Raw genomic sequence first — 20,964 nt, 5'->3', positions numbered from 1 at the left:
GGAGTATGGCAAAGGGGAGAGGGGCGGTGGGGGAGGGCCCGGCTGGGGAAGTAGTCACTGGGTCTAGGGTCACAAGCGCATTTTTCATTCTCCAACTGCCTAATTGACTGTAACAGAAAACTAGACACTGTGGGGGTGGGGGAAAGACATGGGTCAGGGGACACAGCTCTCATGACTAACCAGGGGCCACCTTGAACAAGTCACTTCTCACTATGCCTCAGTTTCCTTATCTATAAAGGGGACTGGATTGCCCAGTGCTTCTCAATTGGGGTGTTTGAGACACATTCACAGCCTGTGTGTCCGCCTGAAAATTGTGGAGTGTCTGTCTTTCTGGGGTGCCAAGCTTATTGAAGATTTTGGGGACCCCACTCTTTACATGAAAGCATTTTTGTATCCTTGCTTGTTGCTCAAAATGCAAAATGTATATACATTTTTATTATAGAAACTAATAACTGATGACATTTCAGGAGCAATTACTATGCGCCAAGTATTCATCTCTTTTTATGATCCTCACAATTACCCAATGAGATATTTTAGTCCCATTTTATCGACGAAAAAAACCCTGGGGAATGGAGAAATAAAATAATCTAGCCAAGGTCACATGTTACTAAGCAATGATAAAACAAACGATTCCCTCTCCCCCCACCCCCAAAAGGTCTGGGCCCATTGCAGAGTGCTTTGGAATCTACCCCCAGACCGGTAGGGCTTCTTTGATAAGCCTGAACAACACAGATCTCCAAAATGATTTCCAAAGCCCAGCTCTGACACTCCTAAATCAATTTTACTTAAATCGATGGATTAGGGGTTTCACATACAAGATGCCCCTGGAGGATGACAGGAGCTGGGGAGGCCCTGCAGGGGTTCCAGGGGGTTCTTTAGGTGGGGTTTCCCGGCCTCTCAGGCGCTCCCCCAGAGTTTGAGGGCGTGAGGCCCGGGAACCGGCCGCCGCCTAGCCCGGGTGTATGCAGCGGTGTCGCCTGGCACTTCCTCGTTCCCGCGCGCCCCAGGCTCAGCGCGCAACGCCCAGCGCCGGCGCTCCTGCGGCGGGAGGGGGCCAGAGGGGAGATGTCGCAACCGCCTCCCTCCCTCTTTCCCCGCCTTGGCGCTCAGTCGCCTCCCAGATGAGCGCGCTTGCAGACGGCTGCGGGCCGCCGGGCGCCGGGCATGTCCCCTGAGTGCGCGCAGGCGGCGGGCACAGGGTCCCCGCGCAGCCTGGAGCGGGCCAACCGCACCCGCTTCCCATTCTTCTCCGACGTCAAGGGCGACCACCGGCTGGTGCTGACCGCTGTGGAGACGGTCGTGCTGGCGCTCATCTTTGCGGTGTCGCTGTTCGGCAACGTGTGCGCCTTGGTGCTGGTGGCGCGCCGTCGGCGCCGCGGCAACACCGCCTGCCTGGTGCTCAACCTGTTCTGCGCGGACCTGCTCTTCACCAGCGCGATCCCGCCGGTGATGGCCGTGCGATGGACCGAGGCCTGGCTGCTGGGCCCGGTCGCCTGCCACCTGCTCTTCTACGTGATGAGCTTGAGCGGCAGCGTCACCATCCTCACCCTGGCGGCCGTCAGCCTGGAGCGCATGGTGTGCATCGTTCGCCTGCAGCGGGGCATGCGGGGCCTGGGGCGGCGGGCGAGGGCCGCGCTGCTGGCGCTCATCTGGGGCTACTCGGCGCTGGCCGCGCTACCCCTGTGCGTCTTCTTCCGCGTCGTCCCCCAGCTGCCCTCCGGCCAGGACCAGGTGAGCGCCGGGCTGTGCTCGCCAGGCAGGTGTCTGGGGCGGGCTGGCAGGAGGGGATCCCACGGAAACGATGACCTGGGATAATGAGTAACAAAAACAACAGAACAGTAATAGACGATTTGTTGCATTTAATCGTTGTGTCACTGTACCGGGTGCTCTGAAGTTTTAGCTCTAAATTTCACTGCAGGGACGTACGTCCCGTAAACGCCCTCCAAAAACTTGAAAGTGGAGTCCCCCAAACGCTTGCAAAGTGCACTCTTTATATTGAGGTTAGTGAAAGAGCGGGGAGTTTAGGAGCCAGCCAGATGGAACTTCGAGGATCCGGAATGGCTAATCGCATTCGTGTATACTGAAATCTGCTTTCTCGCAGGGTGCTACGGGACTCTTACTAGCACATCCACTTTACATATGAGGAAGCTGAGGCACACAGAGGAATGACTTGCTCAGGGCATCTCATCCTTAGCGCGAGGAGGAGCTGAGATCGTGCTCAGCAGATTCAGCGCGGGCTGGGTAAGGGTCCTGCTTTGAGAATCAGAGGGTAGAATCAGGGAGAAAGGGCATCGGAGACCCAAGGACCCCAAACCCAATGCTGCCACTAGGGGTGTTGTGATCCTTTCCCGGGGCCTCAGTTTTTCCAAGTGCAAGACGGAAAGATTAGACTAGACCACAGGATCTCGCCCCGTGAGCCTGGCATGATGGGTGGCTTCAGAGTATCCTGGGCGCCTGAATGTTCGGCAGATTCCGGACGCTGGCAGATGAGCTTTATTCTGAGCAGTATGCTCAGAGCTGTCATTAGGATCTTTGTGGAGGTCCATGACCTAAAAAAGGGGGGGGGGTGTTCTGCGGACAGTTCATGACATTGGCTCGGGTCCACTCCAGTTCGGCAGTCCAGAATCACGGTCCAGAATCGCGGTCCACATCTGTTCCTGTTGCTGCCCTGCTGCGCTGTTGCAGAGTTTGTGCACCGAGACTCAGTCGGGGACGCGGCACCTGCAGGCGGGCCGGGTGGAGGAGAGTGGCCCGTGGTTCTGGTTGTCAGCCCAGTGTACTAGGTTTTCTGCGCCTCATGGGGAGGGACAGAGAAAGGACATAAGTCTGTGCACCCTTTATAGAGGAAGGCAGGAGTCCTGCCTGGGCTCAGCCTCTACGAGGGTCTGCCCTAAGCTGGTTTTCCCCGGCTCCCTCCCTTTCTCTACAACTCACTGGTTTTCTGGCCTGAGCAAAACCATCACAAACCACAGTCCCAAAGAGAGGCCTACCCAGTGACCAGAAGGGAGTGAGAAGGTAGGAAGGTACAGGAATGAGATGTGACCTGGGGGAAGGCTTCCTGCTACAGAGATGGACACAGTCTGAGCAGAGGACGCCCTCCTGGGTATGTGCTCTGGAGCATACACACAGATGTGGGTTTCTCTGGGGGTCTCCCTAGACCAGTCTCTCACACAGGCCTTTTAATGGCTTGTGGGGAGAAGTCTGCCTCCTGTGTAAGCAGTATCTCTCTCTCTCTCTTTTTTTCTTTTTAACACAAATCAGACCTGAAAGTCTCTTTCCTAATAGTTTATTTTTTGCATGGAACATTGTGGGGTTTTTGTTTGATTGTTTTGTTTTGTTTTAAGGCCTTGAATGACTAATAGGCAGGAACCGTGTCAGGCCTGTGGCACTTGATCAAAGAGCATGGAAGCCTGTGGCCATGCCCCCTCAAGTGGGGGCCAGGATGGCTGGGCTCAGCTGAGCTAGTGGGGTGCCATTAGCATAGCAGACCAAGGACCCTAACCTAGTGGGCAGGCCTGTCCTCCTCAACCCGGATGTACTGGAGAATCAAAGTGGGTCACTCAGATGCTTCTAAAATAAGTGAAAGACCAGGCCTCACCCCAGACCCATTGGATCAGCTGGAGGCTAGGTTTTGCCATCGGCCTTTTGATTTTTTTTAAGTTATTCTCTCACGGAATAACAGTGTTTCTGTATTTTTCACAGACCTTGAGGGACTTCTCCCTGTTTTTTTTTTTTTCTTACAGAAAACAATGACAGTCAGGAAATTAAAGATCAAATAGAATATATCTTCAGGGTATCTTATGTTCCCAGACATGTACCTTGTGCCCCTCCCTTTTACAACTGTTTTAGATACACTTGGACTTAATTGGCAAATAATGCTAAAAAAAAGTGAGGCTCTTGTCTCTTCCCAGACTAAAACTGCTTGCTTACATGGACACAGGTGGTTGTTTGAGCAAGAAGGCCTTCTCTCAGATGAGGGAGCTTCCCTGTTTTGTCACTCTGTACTTTACCTCTGGTAGGGTGTCTGTGTGGTCGGAGCCTTCGAAAGCACTTCCAGGATGACCAGAGCTGAACTGTGAGGGGCTTCCATGGGGACTTGTGTTGTGGTGGCTTTCCCTCAGTTTCCCTTGGGGCGGGCATGCAGACCTCTCCTTTATAAATGCAGAAACACCTCCTTGGTCATAGAGCCTTTGGAGAGGGATTGGGCAGAGCACCTCAGAAGCACCTCAGAAGGTTGAGGGCTAGGTGAGTTGGCCGCAGGAGCCCTCCTCCCTGAACTTAGGAGGGGGGGGCAAGGGAGCTTGTAATGAAAAAACCAGATGGTCCTTTCGAACTCCCCATCCACTTTGTCTTTTCCCCCACCACGTGCACCTGCCAACAAGCCAAGGAACAGAAAAACTCCCCTGTTCCTCAAGCGCTGTGACCTGAGCATATAGGAAACAACTCCTCTTATAGGTGAGCAAACTGAGGCTCAGGGGTGGAAGAAATAAGTTGAAAGAATGAGAAACGGGGGAAAAAAAAGAGTGTGGCCATTTAAAAAAAAAGAGACAGAGAAGGATCTAGGCTAGACGGAACAGAGTCTCACATTTAAAATTAGCAAAAGCTTGTTTTCTTAATCCTCTATTCCCAGCTTCCTGTCTGTAGATTCTGCCCGCCCCTTCCTACGTGGACACTAAATACGGAGGTTTTGGATGGGGGACACTTTCCTACCCAAACCACCGGCTGAGGGAACTCACTAACCCCAAGCACACACTGGCCACCTCCTCTTGAGGAGGGCTAGCCAGGGCGACAGCGCCCCTCTCAGAGCTTTCTGCCAATCCGAGTGCCCCCCAGCTCCCCAGAACAGCAACATGAGTACCTTTGTCCATTTGTGCAGTGGGTTCCCTGCAGTCCAGGGTGACCAGCCTCCCTCAAACTTCTCTGCGGGGAGGATGAAATGAGAGACATGCTAAGAATGATAGATAATTTGTTATTCGGAGTGTGGGCTCTGAAGTCCAGTGTTCCGAGTCTGAATCCCATCTCTGTCATTTAGGGGCTGTGTGACAGAGGCGAGGGGTCCCCACCTCTTTACCTTCCTTTCCTCATTTGTAGAACTGGCGTGATGACAGTAGAGCCTTATAAGATTGCCATGGGGACTAGTGTTCAGTGAGCGAGCCAACACCTGGCACATACACAGTTAAGCACTCAAGAATTGCCAGCTATTATTAGTTTCCTTATCTTTGGTTATAAATATTTCAAACATTCTTTAAATAGTGTAATTCTTTTGATTGCTGTAAAATAATAGACTGCCATTTTAAGAGGGTGGGTACCTTCTAGCAACAGAGACATCTCAGCCCGGTCCACTCAGCCTGTTCCAACAGGATTCCTGCCTGTGTGTGCTGTGGCTCTGGCAGGCACTGACCCCCATCGGCAGGTTGGGGGGACTGTCCACCCCGGCCAGAATGTGCTGCCTATTCATAGCACAAACATTTACTGAGCACCCCCCCCCAGCCCCCGCTGCCCTCACCAGGAGTCACATGACCACGACAGCATCCTGATCAAAGAGGTGCACGTATCGACAATGCAGATGGTCTCAGACCCTGGCCCAGTTTGGTTCTCCAAGAAACCCTACAAATAGGTGTTCGTATGTTCATTTCCCGAAGGGGGAAATGCCTAAAGTCACAGAGCAGACAAGGGATGGAACCAGAATTTAGCCCAGGTCTGTGCTTCTCCCAGTGCCTTTTCCTGCGAGTTCACACTTCCTTAGGAGCCCTCTGTCTTACTGCTCGGCTTGCCCCAGTCTCATCGCAGGCCAGAAGGCCATCGTGTCTCTGCTGAGTGTGAATTGGCTGAGGAGATAAACACAGTTGGCTGGCCTCTGTTACTATTAGAGGATACCTTTAAGATATAAGTGCATCTCTTGCCTTGATATGTTCTTTCTCTTCTGTTGGGAAGCTGGTAGACAAGGGGATATCCACTAGAATTCCCACTTCCTTAAAGTGCTCTCGAAGACTTCTATTTTGTTTGAAGAGCTGGAAGAGGGAGAATGGTTTACAAAGGGGCCCTCAGGGCTACTCGGAGAAAGACCACTAGAGGAATTGACAAGGAATAGCTGGAATCAGATGGCATTTGCAAATAAGTCAGCCAGGGTGGAGAAGGGTCCGCATTGAGCAGTGCCTATAGATAGATGCTCCCATCCACAGGGGAGTCTTCTCAGGAGAGAATGAGTGGTATCTCAGCTTCAGGTGAAGATGAAAGGCAGTTAGCCAGACACGGATGTGGAGGACTGGAGGGACATTACAAGCAGAGGAAATAGCCCACGTGTTGGCAAGACATGGTGCTGGAAGGAGCGGCGGGGGTCAGCTGGAGAAGGGTCAGGTATGCCCCTGGAGGTGAGAGATGGCCTGGCCTGGGAGGGGGTGAGTCAGCGAGACTGAGATATGGGGATGGGGGGGGGTTGGATAGTTATTAGGGCAGAGCTTAAAGGTTCCCTCTGAGTGGGGAGGGAGGAGGGAGACGGCAGAAAGCCCATACTCAGGTTGCTGGCAACGTAGGGAACGGGGACTCCATGCCCTGAGTCAGGGATGGCAGGAGGTGGGGCCTTCTGGGGTGGGACATCGGAGCCTGACATGCCTGTGAGGCAGCCTTGAGAGATGTCCTCAGGACACAGGGGCCAGTCTAGGGTTCAGGAGAAGACGGGGCTGGGAAAAAGCAGTGGCGCCTTGGAAAAGAAACCATGGAAATGGATGAGATTGCCCAGGAGAGGTAGAGGTTGGGATGGGGATACAAGTCACACTTAACCACACTTAACACCCTTGTATGTGGCCTCCTGCCTTTATCCCTTCTGGTCCCAACACTGAGCTCCAGCTTCCCCATTCTCCTGACTGAAGCCCCATCCCTCCGGGCACAGCGGACCCAGCCGCCCCTCCCCCCCAGGATGCCACTGTCCTCTGGGACTGCGCTCGCCTGTCCCCGGTAGCTCTGGGCACTGCGGCTCGCTGCCCTGTATTGAAGCTTCTTAGCGCTTCTCTCTCTCCCTGAGCACATCAGAGCCCCCTTGAGGGCAGGGGCCTCGCCTTGCCCATCCTCACTGTGGCCTACGGTGATGCAGCCACCAGGGCTCGAGTCAGCAAGTGGTTGAAGAAAGCAATTAAAGGACAGTCGGGGACTTGGCCAGCTCTGCTTCTGTAGCTCAGTAACAAAGCAGGGCTAGCCCTTTGGGTTTTCAAGTTTCCTTTTTAAAATCAGGAAACATTTCAAATGTGCAGAAAAAGTAGAGGGAATATTATAAGATTCACGTCTCCCACCTTCCAGAGCCGACTCACTGCCACGCTCCCTCCTAAGTCACAGCCCGGAAGAGAATACCTAGAATCAAAATAATGTAAGTCAGACAGATTTTCCCACAAAAACACAATTCTAATACCAGGCCAACTCTTTGTGCACCTGGTGCCTGTTGTTAGATTTTTAAATGAGAATAAACACTGCCCTTCACCAAGGAAACCATATAAAGCTTTCTAAAGAGCATATAAATCCGTCATGCAGTCCACACAGGCCAGTTGCACCGTCACTCCGGCCATGCATGGGGGTGCTGTGCAAAGTTCTTCTCTTACTTCCTTATCACACTCTGTGCTTAGAGCGAGCGCCAGAAATCAGAAGGTAAAGGAGGGTCTTCATCAGAGTCATGAAATTGGGGGAACTTCCTGGATGAGTTCCTTGTTTTTGTTGAAAAAAATAGCTGGTTAGTTTTGCTAAACTAGCATGGTAATCTATGTTTCATGTTTGATGCTCATTTCTTTTACTTTTTTTAAAGATTTTATTTATTTATTTGAGAGAGAGAGAGAGAGAAACAGCATGAGAGGGGAGAAGGTCAGAGGGAGAAGCAGGCTCCCCGCTGAGTCGGGAGCCCGATGCAGGACTCGATCCCAGGACTCCAGGATCATAACCTGAGCCGAAGCCAGTCACTTAACCAACTGAGCCACCCAGGTGCCCTGATGCTCATTTCTTTTAAAAAAATGGACTTTTATCGCCATATTTTTTGCTCTTATAAAATAAAATATGTACATTCTAGAAAATTCAGATAAGCCAAAAGAACAAAAATAACTTGAGTCCCACCTAGAAACAGACACTTAATTTTCTGGAATGTACCCTCCAGTCTTTTGTCTACGCATATGTGTGTCGGGGTGGGTGGGGGTGTGCGCACAGGTGATTATCTGTCCATTCACACCTACGCATTTTCTTCAGCAACACGGGACTAATACAGGCAGAGTGTTTGGGGATCTACTTCTTTGTTCCTATCGAAGGGAGAACACCTGGCTCTGTTGTTACACATTCTACAAAATCGTGTTAAGCCTGGAGAGATTTTGGCAGACATTCTGGAGAAGGCTTTTGGAAAGAGGCGGGGGCCTTTGGGGATTTTAAGAAACAGTTCTGGGGCCTGTTTTTCTGCCCTTCCTGTACATTTTTCTATCTCAAGTATAGCAATCAGAGACCAAGGCACATTCAGGGCTGGAATCATCTTTTCTGATTGCTGCTCCAGCATATCTGCTGGTCCGTGTTGCCCACCGGTGTAGTAGACTGAGGGCATGGTGGGCAGAGATCATCTCAAAATAATCACCACACTGCCAGTACTCGGAAGATCCTTGAGGGACACACATTTCTTTCCAGTCACCACAATGTAGAAAGATCGAATGTACTTTGTCCTCTTGGGTGTGGACAGTGGGGCTGGGGATCGAGGGCCAAGTTTTTGGAATGACTAGTACATTTGTGAGTCATCCAAACACGACAGGAAAAGGAAGCCCCATCCTCACCCCTCTTTCAAGGTACAAATACCACTAAAGCACTCTTCCCTGCTCGACTTGCCGTAAGAGTTTTCTTGGTAGGTCCCTGTATTTCTTTTATAACCACTTAGCTCTCTGGAGAAGATATTATATGATTAAAAAGAACTACACTTTCAGTGTCTTAGACTCTTGTTTAAGAAGATGTTTCCAAGCCTTAGTTTTCTCCTCTGTGTAATCGGAAAAATAATAATATGCATTTCAATATGGTTGTTGTGAATACTGAAGGAGATAACGTATGTAAAGTGGTTCCTGGCTTAGAATAAACGCTCAGTGAGTATTTTCAGTTAATATGGAACAGGAAAAGAAGTGCCTATTTGTTTGCATTTTGAGTTTGAGCACCCAGTTATGATATATGTGATAAAAGTTCTTTGCCCTTGCTTAGTGTAGCATTCAACACATATTGGCCGAATGAATGAATGATGCTATAAATCCTACTACTACAATTCGTTAAGATGCCTTGTCCATCAAACGTCAAGAATGTGCTCTTTTTACACAGAATGTGCTCTTGAAAGTCTGCTCTGTGTTCAGAAGTGTTTAGGGCAACTTGGTTTCTAAATAGTTTGCTCCTACAGTCAAGCAGGCACAGGAAATTTGTGTTTGGTAGGAGAGACAGACAGACAGATCTCTTTTCATTGACCTATTTATTCTTTGGAGGAAATTGTTGTGGTAGCTCCTAGTAACTATGTAATAAGATCCCCACATGCTTTGAGGTTGGTAATTAGTGTCAAACGCTCGAATTCAGCACAACATACTGGCAACAGCAAGGTCACAAACCAGGCCTTTCCGCCCCATGCCAGTGGTTTTCCATCTTATGCGGGGCTGTCGCGTGACTCTCTGCAAGGAGAGACACATGAGGAGAGAGCTTCCAAGTCTGGGCCCCAGGATTGTCTTGGGGTAAGCTGCGGCTTTCTTTGATGCAGCTTGACGCATTTTAGACATTTGCACATCCCCTAAATGAACCCTTAGTGCCTTAACATTGTTTCTGGTGACTTCAGTGGTCCCAGGGTGACTGCATTGCAACCTCACGACTGTTTTTATATGCCTGTGTGCAGCATGTCACTTTCAATCTATGTAACCAATCCATGTGCAGCATGTCCCTTCCAATCTAGGGTTGTCATCTATAAAATGAGGGACTTGGCAGAGAAGGCTCCAGGGCTCTTGGCAGCTCAATCCAGGGAAGTGGGAAGAACACTGGGCCTGGAGTCATGCCCGGGAACTAACTCGAGCTGTTTACCAGCGTGTGACCCTGAGACCCAGTTGCATCTCCTGGAGAATGGGCATAATAGTTGTGGTTATTCTGTGGGTCAGAGAGAAATGATTTGTAGGTGTGTTTGCCTGGGCAGGGGAAGAGATGCTGAGCTTCCTTGTCATCCTAGTTGCATCATGTGTAACACCCCAGTGTAACAGTTTAGGGCACCCTCCTACTGGGACTGAGCTAAAGTCAAATAAGAAGGCTCCACGCAAATGACGTTCTCTTCCTTCTTGTAACTAGGAAATTCTGATTTGCACTCTGGTTTGGCCCAGCACTGCCGGAGAAATCTCCTGGGATGTGTCATTTGCTACTTTGAACTTCTTGGTGCCAGGATTGCTCATTGTGATCAGCTACTCCAAAATTTTACAGGTATGTGTGCTTCGAGTGCCACAGCTGAAGTCCACTTGGGCTCGGGATGTTTCAGATGGAATCAGCCTCCAGGTCAGAAGTTATCTTAGGGTCCACGCCAGTCCAGTCCTGGCTCCCTGCCCAGGTCCACCCTTCTGCAACACTGAGGGGCAAGAGTTTGGTATTTGGAAAAAAAAAAGTTATATCTTTATGACTGTTATCATTATTTTTATTATTTTGCTGATCACTAAAGCAATGCAAAGCACATTATAAAAAATTAAAGACATGTAGAAATGTATAACACAGAAATCAAACATCTACTCCCACTGTTAACAGTTCAAAGTACATTTTTGAGGTTAATTTTCTTACAAATTTACCTATATATATACTTTTATGCCATATGCGTGTATATATGTTACATATACATATATATATGATAAACCATATAAAATGGTCAAATATCAGCTGTATATCATGTTTCAACCCATTGTTGGTTTGTTTGTTTCAGATTTGAGATAACACTATTTGTAATTTCCTTTTTTGGCTTAACACTAGATTGCAGTATCTTTCCATATTTGTTTTTATATCTCTGCCTCATTTTTTTAATGGCTTCATGGTCTTCCATCCTATGGATGTGACATAATTTATTTTATGGACTTTTGGGTTGAGTCCATTGTTACCCCATTACAAATAGCAATATAGTGATGGAGAATGGACATGTCTAAAAACTTTTCATTGAAGTGTAATATACATCCAGAAAAGCATACCCAGCTCACAAAGTGACCATACTCCTAGAAGCAGCTCCCAGAAACAAAACGAGAAACAGAACGTTACCAGAGCCCCTTTCTGTGACCGTCCCATTGCTACCCCACACTCCCAGAGAAGGTGCTTTTCAAAAGTGCGCTGAACCAGGAAGTGATCGCTACCTTCGAAGTGAATATGTACAGGGACAATGGGAAGGACCTTGCCAGCCTGGCTCCTGCCTCTTTTTTTTTAAAGATTTTATTGAGACACAGTGAGAGCAGGAACATCAGGTAGGGGAAGCGGGAGAGGGAGAAGCAGGCTCCCCGCCGAGCAGGGAGCCCGATGTGGGGTTCGATCCCAGGACCCTGGGATCATGACCTGAGCCGAAGGCAGATGCCCAGCCGACCGAGCCACACAGGCACCCCTGGCTCCTGCCTCTTGACACAGCCCATTCACATGGGCGCAGGCAGTTGGCGTGTGTTCATGCTCATCTCAGAAGGTTTAATGCAAGAAGTCCTCTTGGAGGTTTATAGTTGTTGAATCTTGGTTTTTATTGCATATTACAGGTCATCTGGCAAATGAGCTTATTGAAGTGGGGCCCTGTAGGTCCTGCTTGCTATCTGGCCACTTTTATGGCCCTTTCTTTGTAGCTGAGGATCTGTAAACTTCTTAGAGGCTTGGAACCCAAAACCAGGCCAACCTCCATCTGGTTCTGCTAATCCTGGGTCCTGTGGGAGATGGCCTGCCATGCTCTTCTCTAGACTCTTCCCCACCAGTTGACTTGTGACCCACTTAAGTGACACCCAGCCTGGGGCTTTTTCAAGGGTATGAGGCAGAGTCAGGCCTGAAGTTAAGGTCTGTAACATGCTTGTAATGAGGGCCTGGCATGTGTAAATGCTCTATCAGTATTAGCTGTTATTACCTTAAAAGAAAGGGGGTAAGGGAAAAAGGAAGATAAATTTAGAATGAATTCTTTAAAAATTATTTAACAAATATTTATGTAGTATTTACAATGTGTCAGGAGCGAATTCATTTAATCCTATTAAGAATTACAGATGAGAAAACCAGTGCACAGAGAGGCTAAGTAAATTGCCCAAGATCACAGAGCACATATGCAGCAGGATCAGGATTTACAGGCGGGCAGTCTGGCCCCAGGGTCCCAACACCTTAATTCCTCAAACATTTGTTAAGAAGTTGCTCTATGCGACGACGTGTTGGCGGGGAGTGGAGATTGGTCAAGAGCGCGCAGGTCACATTCTTGATCCAGAAGGAGGTTTAACCCTCGGCAAACTGTTGAGTGTTGCACAGATGTAGGAAGTGAATGAGGGGAAGGAGAGAGAAGAGCAAAGGGCCGTGAAAGGCAGACACAGAGACAAGAAAGGACTCTTTTAATAACCCAGTTTTTGAGTCCTTGCTGTGTGGCCTTTGGCAAGATACTTACTTTCTCTGAACCTCAGCTCCCTCATCTGCGGAATGGTGATGCCTCGGATGGTGTAGGATTGTTGGGAGACAGGTCAGAGATACTGCCTGCCCATAGCAGGGGATGAGTAAACTACTTCTGTTGTTATGTGTTAGGCAAGGTAGCCCCTCTGACCCTTCTCTCAGAGCATGCTGGGGAAAGCTACCGTTGAGATTTTGAATAAACCGCAGGGTGCAGATTCAGAGCATGGCAAGAATGAAGAACCAGGAACCGACGCTAGAGCAGGGCTCGCTGGCTAGAGCAGGGCTCCTCCCTGGGCAGTCGCACTCCCGAGTTCCCTAGAGGCCGCCAGGGCTTGGGTCTGCCCCTATGTACTTCACCTCAGACTTCTCAGTCACCTTCTGAGGGAGGATTGACTTATCCCACCGTCTTCCATCTTTCTGTCAGGCCAGGGCCCACGCAGAAACATTCCAGGAGCCCCCAAGGGCCCTGATGATTTGGGGGAGCTGTCCTTGTATTCATCTGCCTCTAAACTGCAGGTTGTCACTTTCCAGATCCATGGCCGGCCTTCAGTTCTTCCCGTCACAGACCCCAGGATGGCTCCTGGGTGAGACAGAATATGTATTAAGACTCACAGTTATGAAACAGTGCTCTGAGTAGTGACTCAAAGATACCAGTTAGAACCCATTGCTTCCGTCACACATTGAGCAAAACTCAAAGCCCTCACCTTAAGACCCTGTGTGATCTGGCTGCCCTCTCACCTCATCTCTTGCCTTCTCTTGTGGCCACATTGGCTGTGGGGCTGTCCCTCACACATGCCAACCCACAGCTGCCTCAGGGCCTTTGCACCTGTGATTTCCTCTTGTGGATCTCTATTCCCCCAATTTCTGTGCGGGCCACTCCCCCATTCCATAAGGTCTCTGCTCAAAAGGCTCTTCCCGGAGACCCTCCTCATCATTCTCCAGTCCCTATTACCCCGATTTATTTCTCTTCAGTGCACTTACAACCTGTCATATTCCATTTATGTGGATTTATTTGTAAAGCATCTGTTTGCTCACTAGAATGCAAGCTCCACAAGGGCCGAGACTTTGTTTTGTTTCCTGCTGTAGCTCCATGCCTAGCACAGAGCCTGGCTTATTCATTGTAGATACTCAGTAAACCCCGAATGAGTAAGACACAAACCTTGGCTCACATTGAAAGGGCCTACAGTACCTTCTCCTTTTGGGCGGGAGAATTACTGAACAAAATCACTGAACAAAAAGTCCTAAGACCCAGATTCTAGTCCAAACTTTATTACTGTGTGACCTTAGGCAAGTCATTTAACTACCGTGGGCCTCAGTTTTGTCTGGAGCTAGATAGGCCTCAGTGGATTGCTTAACACAATAAAATGAGAATGCAGATATGATAAAATTTCAAACAGACTGCTAGACTTTTTTTTTTTTAAGATTTTATTTATTTATTTGACAGAGAGAGACACAGAGAGAGAGGCAACACAAGCAGGGGGAGAGGCAGAGGGAGAAGCAGGCTCCCCACGGAGCAGGGAGCCCGATGCGGGGCTCGATCCCAGGATCCTGGGATCATGACCTGAGCCGAAGGCAGACGCTCAACAACTGAGCCACCCAGGCGCCCTGTGGCTGCTAGACTTTAATTGGAAAGAGATCTAGCATTGTGATATTGAAAATCATGCTAATGCAAATATAAGACTTAAAAAAATTTACTTTCCATCCCACTAGCCAAACTTACTATTGCCCATTTTCTGGGAAGACTGTGATGTTTGTCCTCACTTTGGACCTGTGGGTTTGGCTGGCGGGTAACTTGGAAGCAGGTAAGCTGCCAGGTGGATGGAGCGTCTGCACAGGGCCTCATAACTTGTGTCTCCCTCCCTCTGAAGATACTCATAACTCAGACACACTGGAACAGCTTTTCAGCTGAGATTCTTCTGTCAAGAGCATAACTCTGTAAAATGAACATCAGTGTTATTCAGCTATTTTCATAGAGACACAACTAGCAAATCATCTGAAACCTGAAGACACAAAACTCCACTTACCACCCCTTTCCCTCCTCTTTCCTGTTAGTACGGCCTCTGATTCAGTTTCCATGTATGGGCCTGAGAAGTGCCTTTTTAAAGTCACCCTGATCTTTTATTGCTTTTATTTACAGCATCTCCCCTAAAGCACTCTCTAGAACTCCATGGGCTGTTAGATGTTAAAAAAGGGGGTCCCTGATCCCATGAGTTTGGGAAATGCCGATGAATCAGTGTCAAGTGGGTCTCTTCACTGCAGGACTTCTGAGAGACTTCATTACACTAATGTACTTTGAGAGTCTTTGACACAGGAACAGAGGAGGCAGCATTGCTAAATCTGACCACAGACCCCCCCTTTCCCCCCACAGAACATCTCTCTGCCCTGGTGCTCCGTGGGTCTCCTTTGGGGAACATTGCTCTAAGGTCCCTGCCCTGGGCACTGCCTCTGCTCTACGTACACAAGGACCGAGAACAGGCCTCAGCTGGGCCCTTCTCTTCCAGAGCTGCTCCACGAGCTCAGGGCAGTGGCCTTACCCACCGTTCTGCCTTCCCTCCTTCCCCTTTCCTCATGACTCAAGCACACTATACATCTTCAGTGGCTTTTTCCAATCAAGACCTTCCCAGGGTAATAATCTCCCAGTCACTCCCAAGTGCCTTCGATGTGCCTGTCCCTGCTGGCTGTTGGGGCTTGGTTTACATTTCTCGTTCCCCATCCTCGATCTCCATGGAAAGTGGGGTGGGCAGGGCTCCCTTCTTTCTTGCTGACTATCTAGCACTTGTAAGAGTACGTGGCACCTGGTAGGGGCTCAGTAAATGTTTGCCGAATGGGAGTGTGAGCGTCTAGCTTCAAGTTGGAAAACCCTCCCCTACCTCAGCACTCACCTGAGAAATGAGCTCCGTTTTAGCTAACCATGAAGGTGTTAGGTAGTGAACATGCAGCCCCTTCTCCACGTCTGGCCCCTCCCCAGCTTTGGGGCCTGCTTGCTGGTGATGGAGAGGGAGGTGGGCCCTCTGGAAAGACGGAGTCTATTGTCTGAAGATTCTAATCTGGAGGTTGCTGACTGACCAAGCAGCCCCAGAGGAGAGCCAACCCCTAGGGCACGAGCTATGTCAGTGGGGACCCGCCTCTCCCTGCACCCAGCCTTGGCAGCCATGGCGTGGAGGCACAGACCTGCAGAGGTGTGAGGTGGAGAGAGTTTTCCCTCAGGGCCTTCGGACACTCCCATGGGTGTGAAGGCAATGCATCCAAGAGGACAGTTTACAAGGTGACTCTTTTCAAAGAACTGGGAGAAAATCCCAGATCTGTTGGCCTAAATTAGTAGTCCTCATATTTTAGTCAGCAAGGATCACCTGGGAGTTTGTGAGAAGTACAGTTTTCTGGGCCCGCTCAGACCCACCAAAGTATCTGACAGTGCGCCCAGGCACTTGCCTGGTCACTCTGACAGGGTGGCCATGGACCGCACACCTGGGTGCACCGTGCTCTCTCCTCGTAGCCCCACAGTGAAGAGCTCAGACGCCTCCCCCTGAGGTATGCTTCCCCCCGACCCTTGACCATGAGCCCTGAGCAAGTTACCTCACCTCTCAGAGCCTCCATCTTTTGTGGCAATGACAGAACCTACCCCATAGGCCTGTTTTAAGGATTAAAGTTAACCCTCAAGTTGGTCGAACATTGAATTTCTCCTAAAACACACGAAGCATTCTGTGCAATGACAGAGACATTTTGAAGCCCAGGTAGAAGTTGACTCATCTCGTCATCTAACACGGGGAGGGGAGCAACAAGGAGCCACACTGGATTATAAGGAGCCCATTTTCTTCGCACTCCCTGGAAGTCATGGGAATCACAGGCAGAGGAAATGGTAGCATCAGTCAGTGCTAAAAACAGACCCAACCACTTACCCACTCAGTCCATGAGTCAGCCCATTTCCCTGTCTGCTCCCAGTCACCGTCAGGCACTTGCTAGAGCCCCGGGCCACGGAAGCCACACGGCTGCCCAGCCCCCAGGGAGACTGCGGTCTGCAGGTGGTCAGAGGTAGCCACGACACATCAGCAGCGACCACATGGCACAGGCCACGTGGCAAGGGCCACGTGAGTACCAGAAACAAAGCACGGCAGGATGCCACTTGGGAGAGGAACCAGAAAGCCTTCTTGGTGTGGCTGCCATTAGAGCTTGGGGTCATAGGTCAGGCAGAAGGATTTCCATTGGTGGAAATAGTAGAGGGTAGGAAGGAACTAGTTTAAGATTAAGAGCATGGGCTAGAGTCAGACTGCCCAGGTCTGAAGCCCAGCTTTGTGACTGCTTAGCTGGGCACTGTTGGGCAAGTTCCTCAGCCTCTTTGAGCCTCAGTTTTCTCATCTGTAAAATGGGGATCATCAAAGTACATCTGTCACAGAATTGTTGGGAGAATGTAAAGAGATAAGCCAAGTGATATGTACAGGGCCTGGCACGTAGTAAGTGCTCAATAACTAGGAATGTACATCCACATCACTCAAAAAATATGTCTAAGACACTGTATGAGGGACTCTAGCCTTCTTGGCAGGGTAATGTGGACAGCATAAATGATGAGGCTGCTGTTGAAATCTCCCTATGTGCCCACCCTTGTGAGGGGACTGTCCCCTTCTGTATGAATGGTGTCTGATCTCTATGTAGCCCGATGGTGGTGCCAACAGAGCCCACAGATCAGGGGATCATTCCCAAATGGCCCACACTCCAGGCATCGTGGGCCCTTCCCCGACCAGCTTCGTTTTCAGGCTGACTCCCAGTTACAGCTGTCCTAGCAAATGAGCAGCTTCCAGTCTCCGCCACCTTCCACTGACCTCACCTCAGGGGCCTGTGGCAAGACTAGGATCCAGGTCAATTGCTCCTAGGAAGGAAAGGAACCAAATGTGGGGGTTCAGTGCTCCCTTTCTGCCCGACTGGCCACACCCTCATGCCATCTCCCACTGCCCCCTCTGCCACCCAACAACCTGGAGGGGTGGGGAAATGGACTAGTGTGTGTGTTGCCACTTCAACCAGTGCCCCTCCCCCTTAAAAAAGGCGAAATAAATAAAATACCCATCAATAGGGGCCTGGATAAATTCTGGAAAAGCCACACTCTGGAACCTCTGCAACCACTGACACAATAACAAGAACGAGGTGCCTTGTCTCTGGGCTGATATGGAATGAGCACCAATATAAACTGCTAAGCGAAAGAGAAGAAGGCTTAAGAATGAGGTGCGTGGCATGGTCCCAAGTGTGTGCAAAGCAGAAGTGCAGACATCTGTGTTCCCATGGCCAGGCCTGTGGGTGATAGCGGAGCATTCCCAGAAAGACATACAGGACCCTGGTCACCGGTCTCTTCCAGGGAGTGGAAATGGAGGGTACAGGAGGCCACAGTCCTTATATTTTTAATTTGATCTGCTTCGGTATCATATTGTTTGAGTTTGTACCTTGAACAGATACTGCTTTTATACAGTTAGTTACTTACCTCTTTCAAAAAAAAAGAAAGAAAGAAATACTAAGGCAGATGTGTGTCTTAGTCTGTTTGGGCTGCCATCACAAAGTACCACTGGGCACCTGGGTGGCTCAGTTGGTTAAGCGACTGCCTTCGGCTCAGGTCATGATCCTGGAGTCCCAGGATCGAGTCCCACATCGGGCTCCCTGCTCAGCAGGGAGTCTGCTTCTCCGTCTGATTCTCCCCCCTTCAGGTGCTCTCTCTCTCTCTCTCTCTCTCTCACTCTCTCTCAAATAAATAAATAAAATCTTTAAAACAAACAAACAAATAAACAACAACAACAAAAACAAAGTACCACAGCCTGGGGACACCTGGGGGCTTGGTGCCCATAACCTGATCACGTTCCAAGGGCCCGGCCTCCCAGGGCCATAGCCCTGGGAAGGCCGTAACGTTCCACCGTATGAATGTCGGGGGAGGCATTCGGACTGTAGCAGTGCACTTCTGTTCACATATTTCTCTCCTAGACGATCCAGTTCAGCCTTTTCACTTCTCTGCATCAACTTTATTTACAATATGGATGATTTTCTGCCTTCTTTCCTGGGAGTGGGGGTCAGCCAGGTGCCCCATTTCCCCAGAGCGTCCTGAGTGCAGGCTGTTGAGACAGGTGCTCTCCACACAAAGTTCCAAAGCCAAATTGTCCCAGGGCAGCAGGGATGGCAGATTCCAACGCTGGATGCTTTGCTCCTCCTAAGTCAAAATCCCCCAACATCCTGCAGTAAATTGTGGTCTGGCTCTGTTTGGTGTTCCTGCAGATCACGAAGGCATCAAGGAAAAGGCTCACAGTGAACCTGGCTTACTCGGAGAACCACCATATCCGCGTGTCCCAGCAGGACTTCCGGCTCTTCCGGACGCTCTTCCTGCTCATGATCTCCTTCTTCATTATGTGGAGCCCCATCATCATCACCATCCTCCTCATCTTGATCCAGAACTTCAAGCAAGATCTGGTCATCTGGCCATCCCTCTTCTTCTGGGTGGTGGCCTTCACGTTTGCCAACTCAGCCCTGAACCCCATTCTCTATAACATGTCACTGTTTAGGAATGAATGGAGGAAAATTTTTCACTGCTTCTTCTACCCGGAAAAGGGAGCCATGTTTACAGATACGTCTGTCAGAAGAAATGATCTGTCTATTATTTCCAACTAGTTAAATTTTCTCTCTAGGCAGAATTTATCACCCTCTGGAAGGCCATGATATGTTTTCAAAGGGAGTGAATTTCCAGGACCATCACATCAGTGTAGCCTGCTTTAACAAAATATAACCTATGCAAATACACATTTATAGCACCAGTCAATTAAGGGGTGATCATTCAGTATAACAGTTTTACCCTTTATAAAAGGTTTTGCTATGGGCTCCTTTTAAATATGAACTTTTTTTCAGTATATTTGTAATATGATTGAGTTTAATAAATTTTTATTTATAACTGTTCAGCAATCACATCTCTTACATGTAAAGCCACACCATGTTGGTTTCTGGAATGAGTCTTGGAAATGATCCAGGACCCAGATTTCTCCTTGAAGGGTCACAGCCACTCTAGGTACCCCTCCCTGCCTTCCACCAGACTTGCAAGGCCTCAAGACCATTCACTAATGTCAAGAGCACTTGAGGAATTTCCAAGGAATAATTAAAGGCGACTTTAGTTTTTCACTTATAAGAAATGCCGTGGAGCCCTTTAGGAGAAGCCATGTCATGAAATCAGAGAGGAGATAGGATGATTCAAAACACTGAAAGTGAGAGCACAGGAGAGTCCCTCCACAAATCCACCTGTCAGGTGCTTCTTAAGGGAGGGACCTATCCTTATGGAGCTTACTTACCTTCTATTCCGGGGAGAGAAGCACTAAACAGAAGTCAGTAGATAATATAAATAGAAGTCAGTAGAGAGTGGAGTAACATCATGAGAACATAGGACAGTGATGGCAATTTGGATGGGTGGGGAGGGGTCTAGGAAGACCTTTCTGGGGGGTGATATTTGGGCCCAAAGCTAAACCACAAGAAAGAGCCAACCATCTGAATCCAGGGGAGCAGGGCTTTGCAGACCTTGCAGACACGGGTCCTGGTGCAAAGGGGTTGGTATACTTGTGGGACAGAAAAAAATTTGGTGTGGGTGAAGCAAAGTATTGACTGAGCTTCCTCTATGCTACAAACTGTCCCTGATGCCAGGACAGATGGGTGACCTACTGGAGCCCATTGATTAAAACCAGAGAAGGTAGAAGGTTGGACTGTGTGGGGTCTGGGAGGCCACATAAGGAGTTTATTCTGTTCAGTGGGCAACGACTGGAGGTTTGCAATTGGAGACTGATATGACCTAATATCTATCTTTAAATATGACCCTGGCTGATGTGCAGGGAATGGACTCTGAGAAGCAGGAATGAAAACAAGACCAGTTAGGCGGCTGCTGAAGTAGAACAAGAGGGAAGTCAGAGCTGGGTGGCCTCAGTGGGGGTGTTGTGAGAAAGGATCTCAGAATCACTCTGGGAAGGCAGAGTAGGCACCATTTACTGATGGACAGGATGTAGAACGTGGGGGAAAGAGAAGATTCAAGGGTGACTCCTGACAGTGGTTGGATGGCTGGGCAGGCCACAAAAATGGGAATGACTAGAAGAATGGCAGCTAGGAGAACCAAGAGTTGTGCTTGGGGCGTACAAATTTGAGATCCTAATGGAAAGGGATGTGGGACTTGGGCCCAAACATACAAGGCTAGGAGTCGTCACGTAGTGTTTACAGGTCTATGGTTTTGTGAAATATCCCTGGGACAAAGAGATGGGGAGAAGAAACCAGAGCCAAAGAGAACCTGTCACTTGGAGGCAGGGCAACGACTGGAACGCACAGCAGCTTGGGGCCTAGCACGTCGTAGGTGCTCAATGAATCTTCGTT

General features: G+C 49.3%; 1 protein-coding gene across 2 annotated transcripts; it reads left to right on the top strand.

The window, feature by feature from the left end:
- Positions 1-1,046: 1,046 nt before the first annotated feature.
- FFAR4 (free fatty acid receptor 4) lies at positions 1,047-19,520 on the top strand. 2 transcript variants are annotated; one of them, XM_073904434.1, is made up of 3 exons: positions 1,047-1,575; positions 10,309-10,437; positions 18,847-19,520. In XM_073904434.1, the coding sequence occupies exons 1-3, from the start codon at positions 1,165-1,167 to the stop codon at positions 19,234-19,236; spliced, it is 930 nt and encodes a 309-aa protein (XP_073760535.1). In that variant the 5' UTR covers positions 1,047-1,164; the 3' UTR covers positions 19,237-19,520. The 2 variants fall into 2 exon arrangements, with proteins under 2 accessions (XP_073760535.1, XP_025736727.1); XM_025880942.2 differs by having other exon boundaries at positions 1,050-1,731.
- Positions 19,521-20,964: the final 1,444 nt, after the last annotated feature.

This window comes from Callorhinus ursinus, unplaced genomic scaffold (genome assembly GCF_003265705.2).
Source record: "Callorhinus ursinus isolate GAN/ISIS: 27379988/994484 unplaced genomic scaffold, GSC_fseal_2.0 scaffold20, whole genome shotgun sequence".
Lineage (NCBI taxonomy): Eukaryota > Metazoa > Chordata > Mammalia > Carnivora > Otariidae > Callorhinus > Callorhinus ursinus.
This window is presented reverse-complemented; position numbering and strand designations above follow the sequence as displayed.

Excerpts from the sequence above, each read along its gene's own strand:
- FFAR4 (XM_025880942.2), top strand. The coding sequence starts at position 1,165 with ATGTCCCCTGAGTGCGCGCAGGCGGCGGGCACAGGGTCCCCGCGCAGC. Across the intron at positions 1,732-10,308 it reads TGCCCTCCGGCCAGGACCAG|GAAATTCTGATTTGCACTCT; the intron begins GTGAGCGCCGGG and ends TCTTGTAACTAG. Across the intron at positions 10,438-18,846 it reads GCTACTCCAAAATTTTACAG|ATCACGAAGGCATCAAGGAA; the intron begins GTATGTGTGCTT and ends GTGTTCCTGCAG.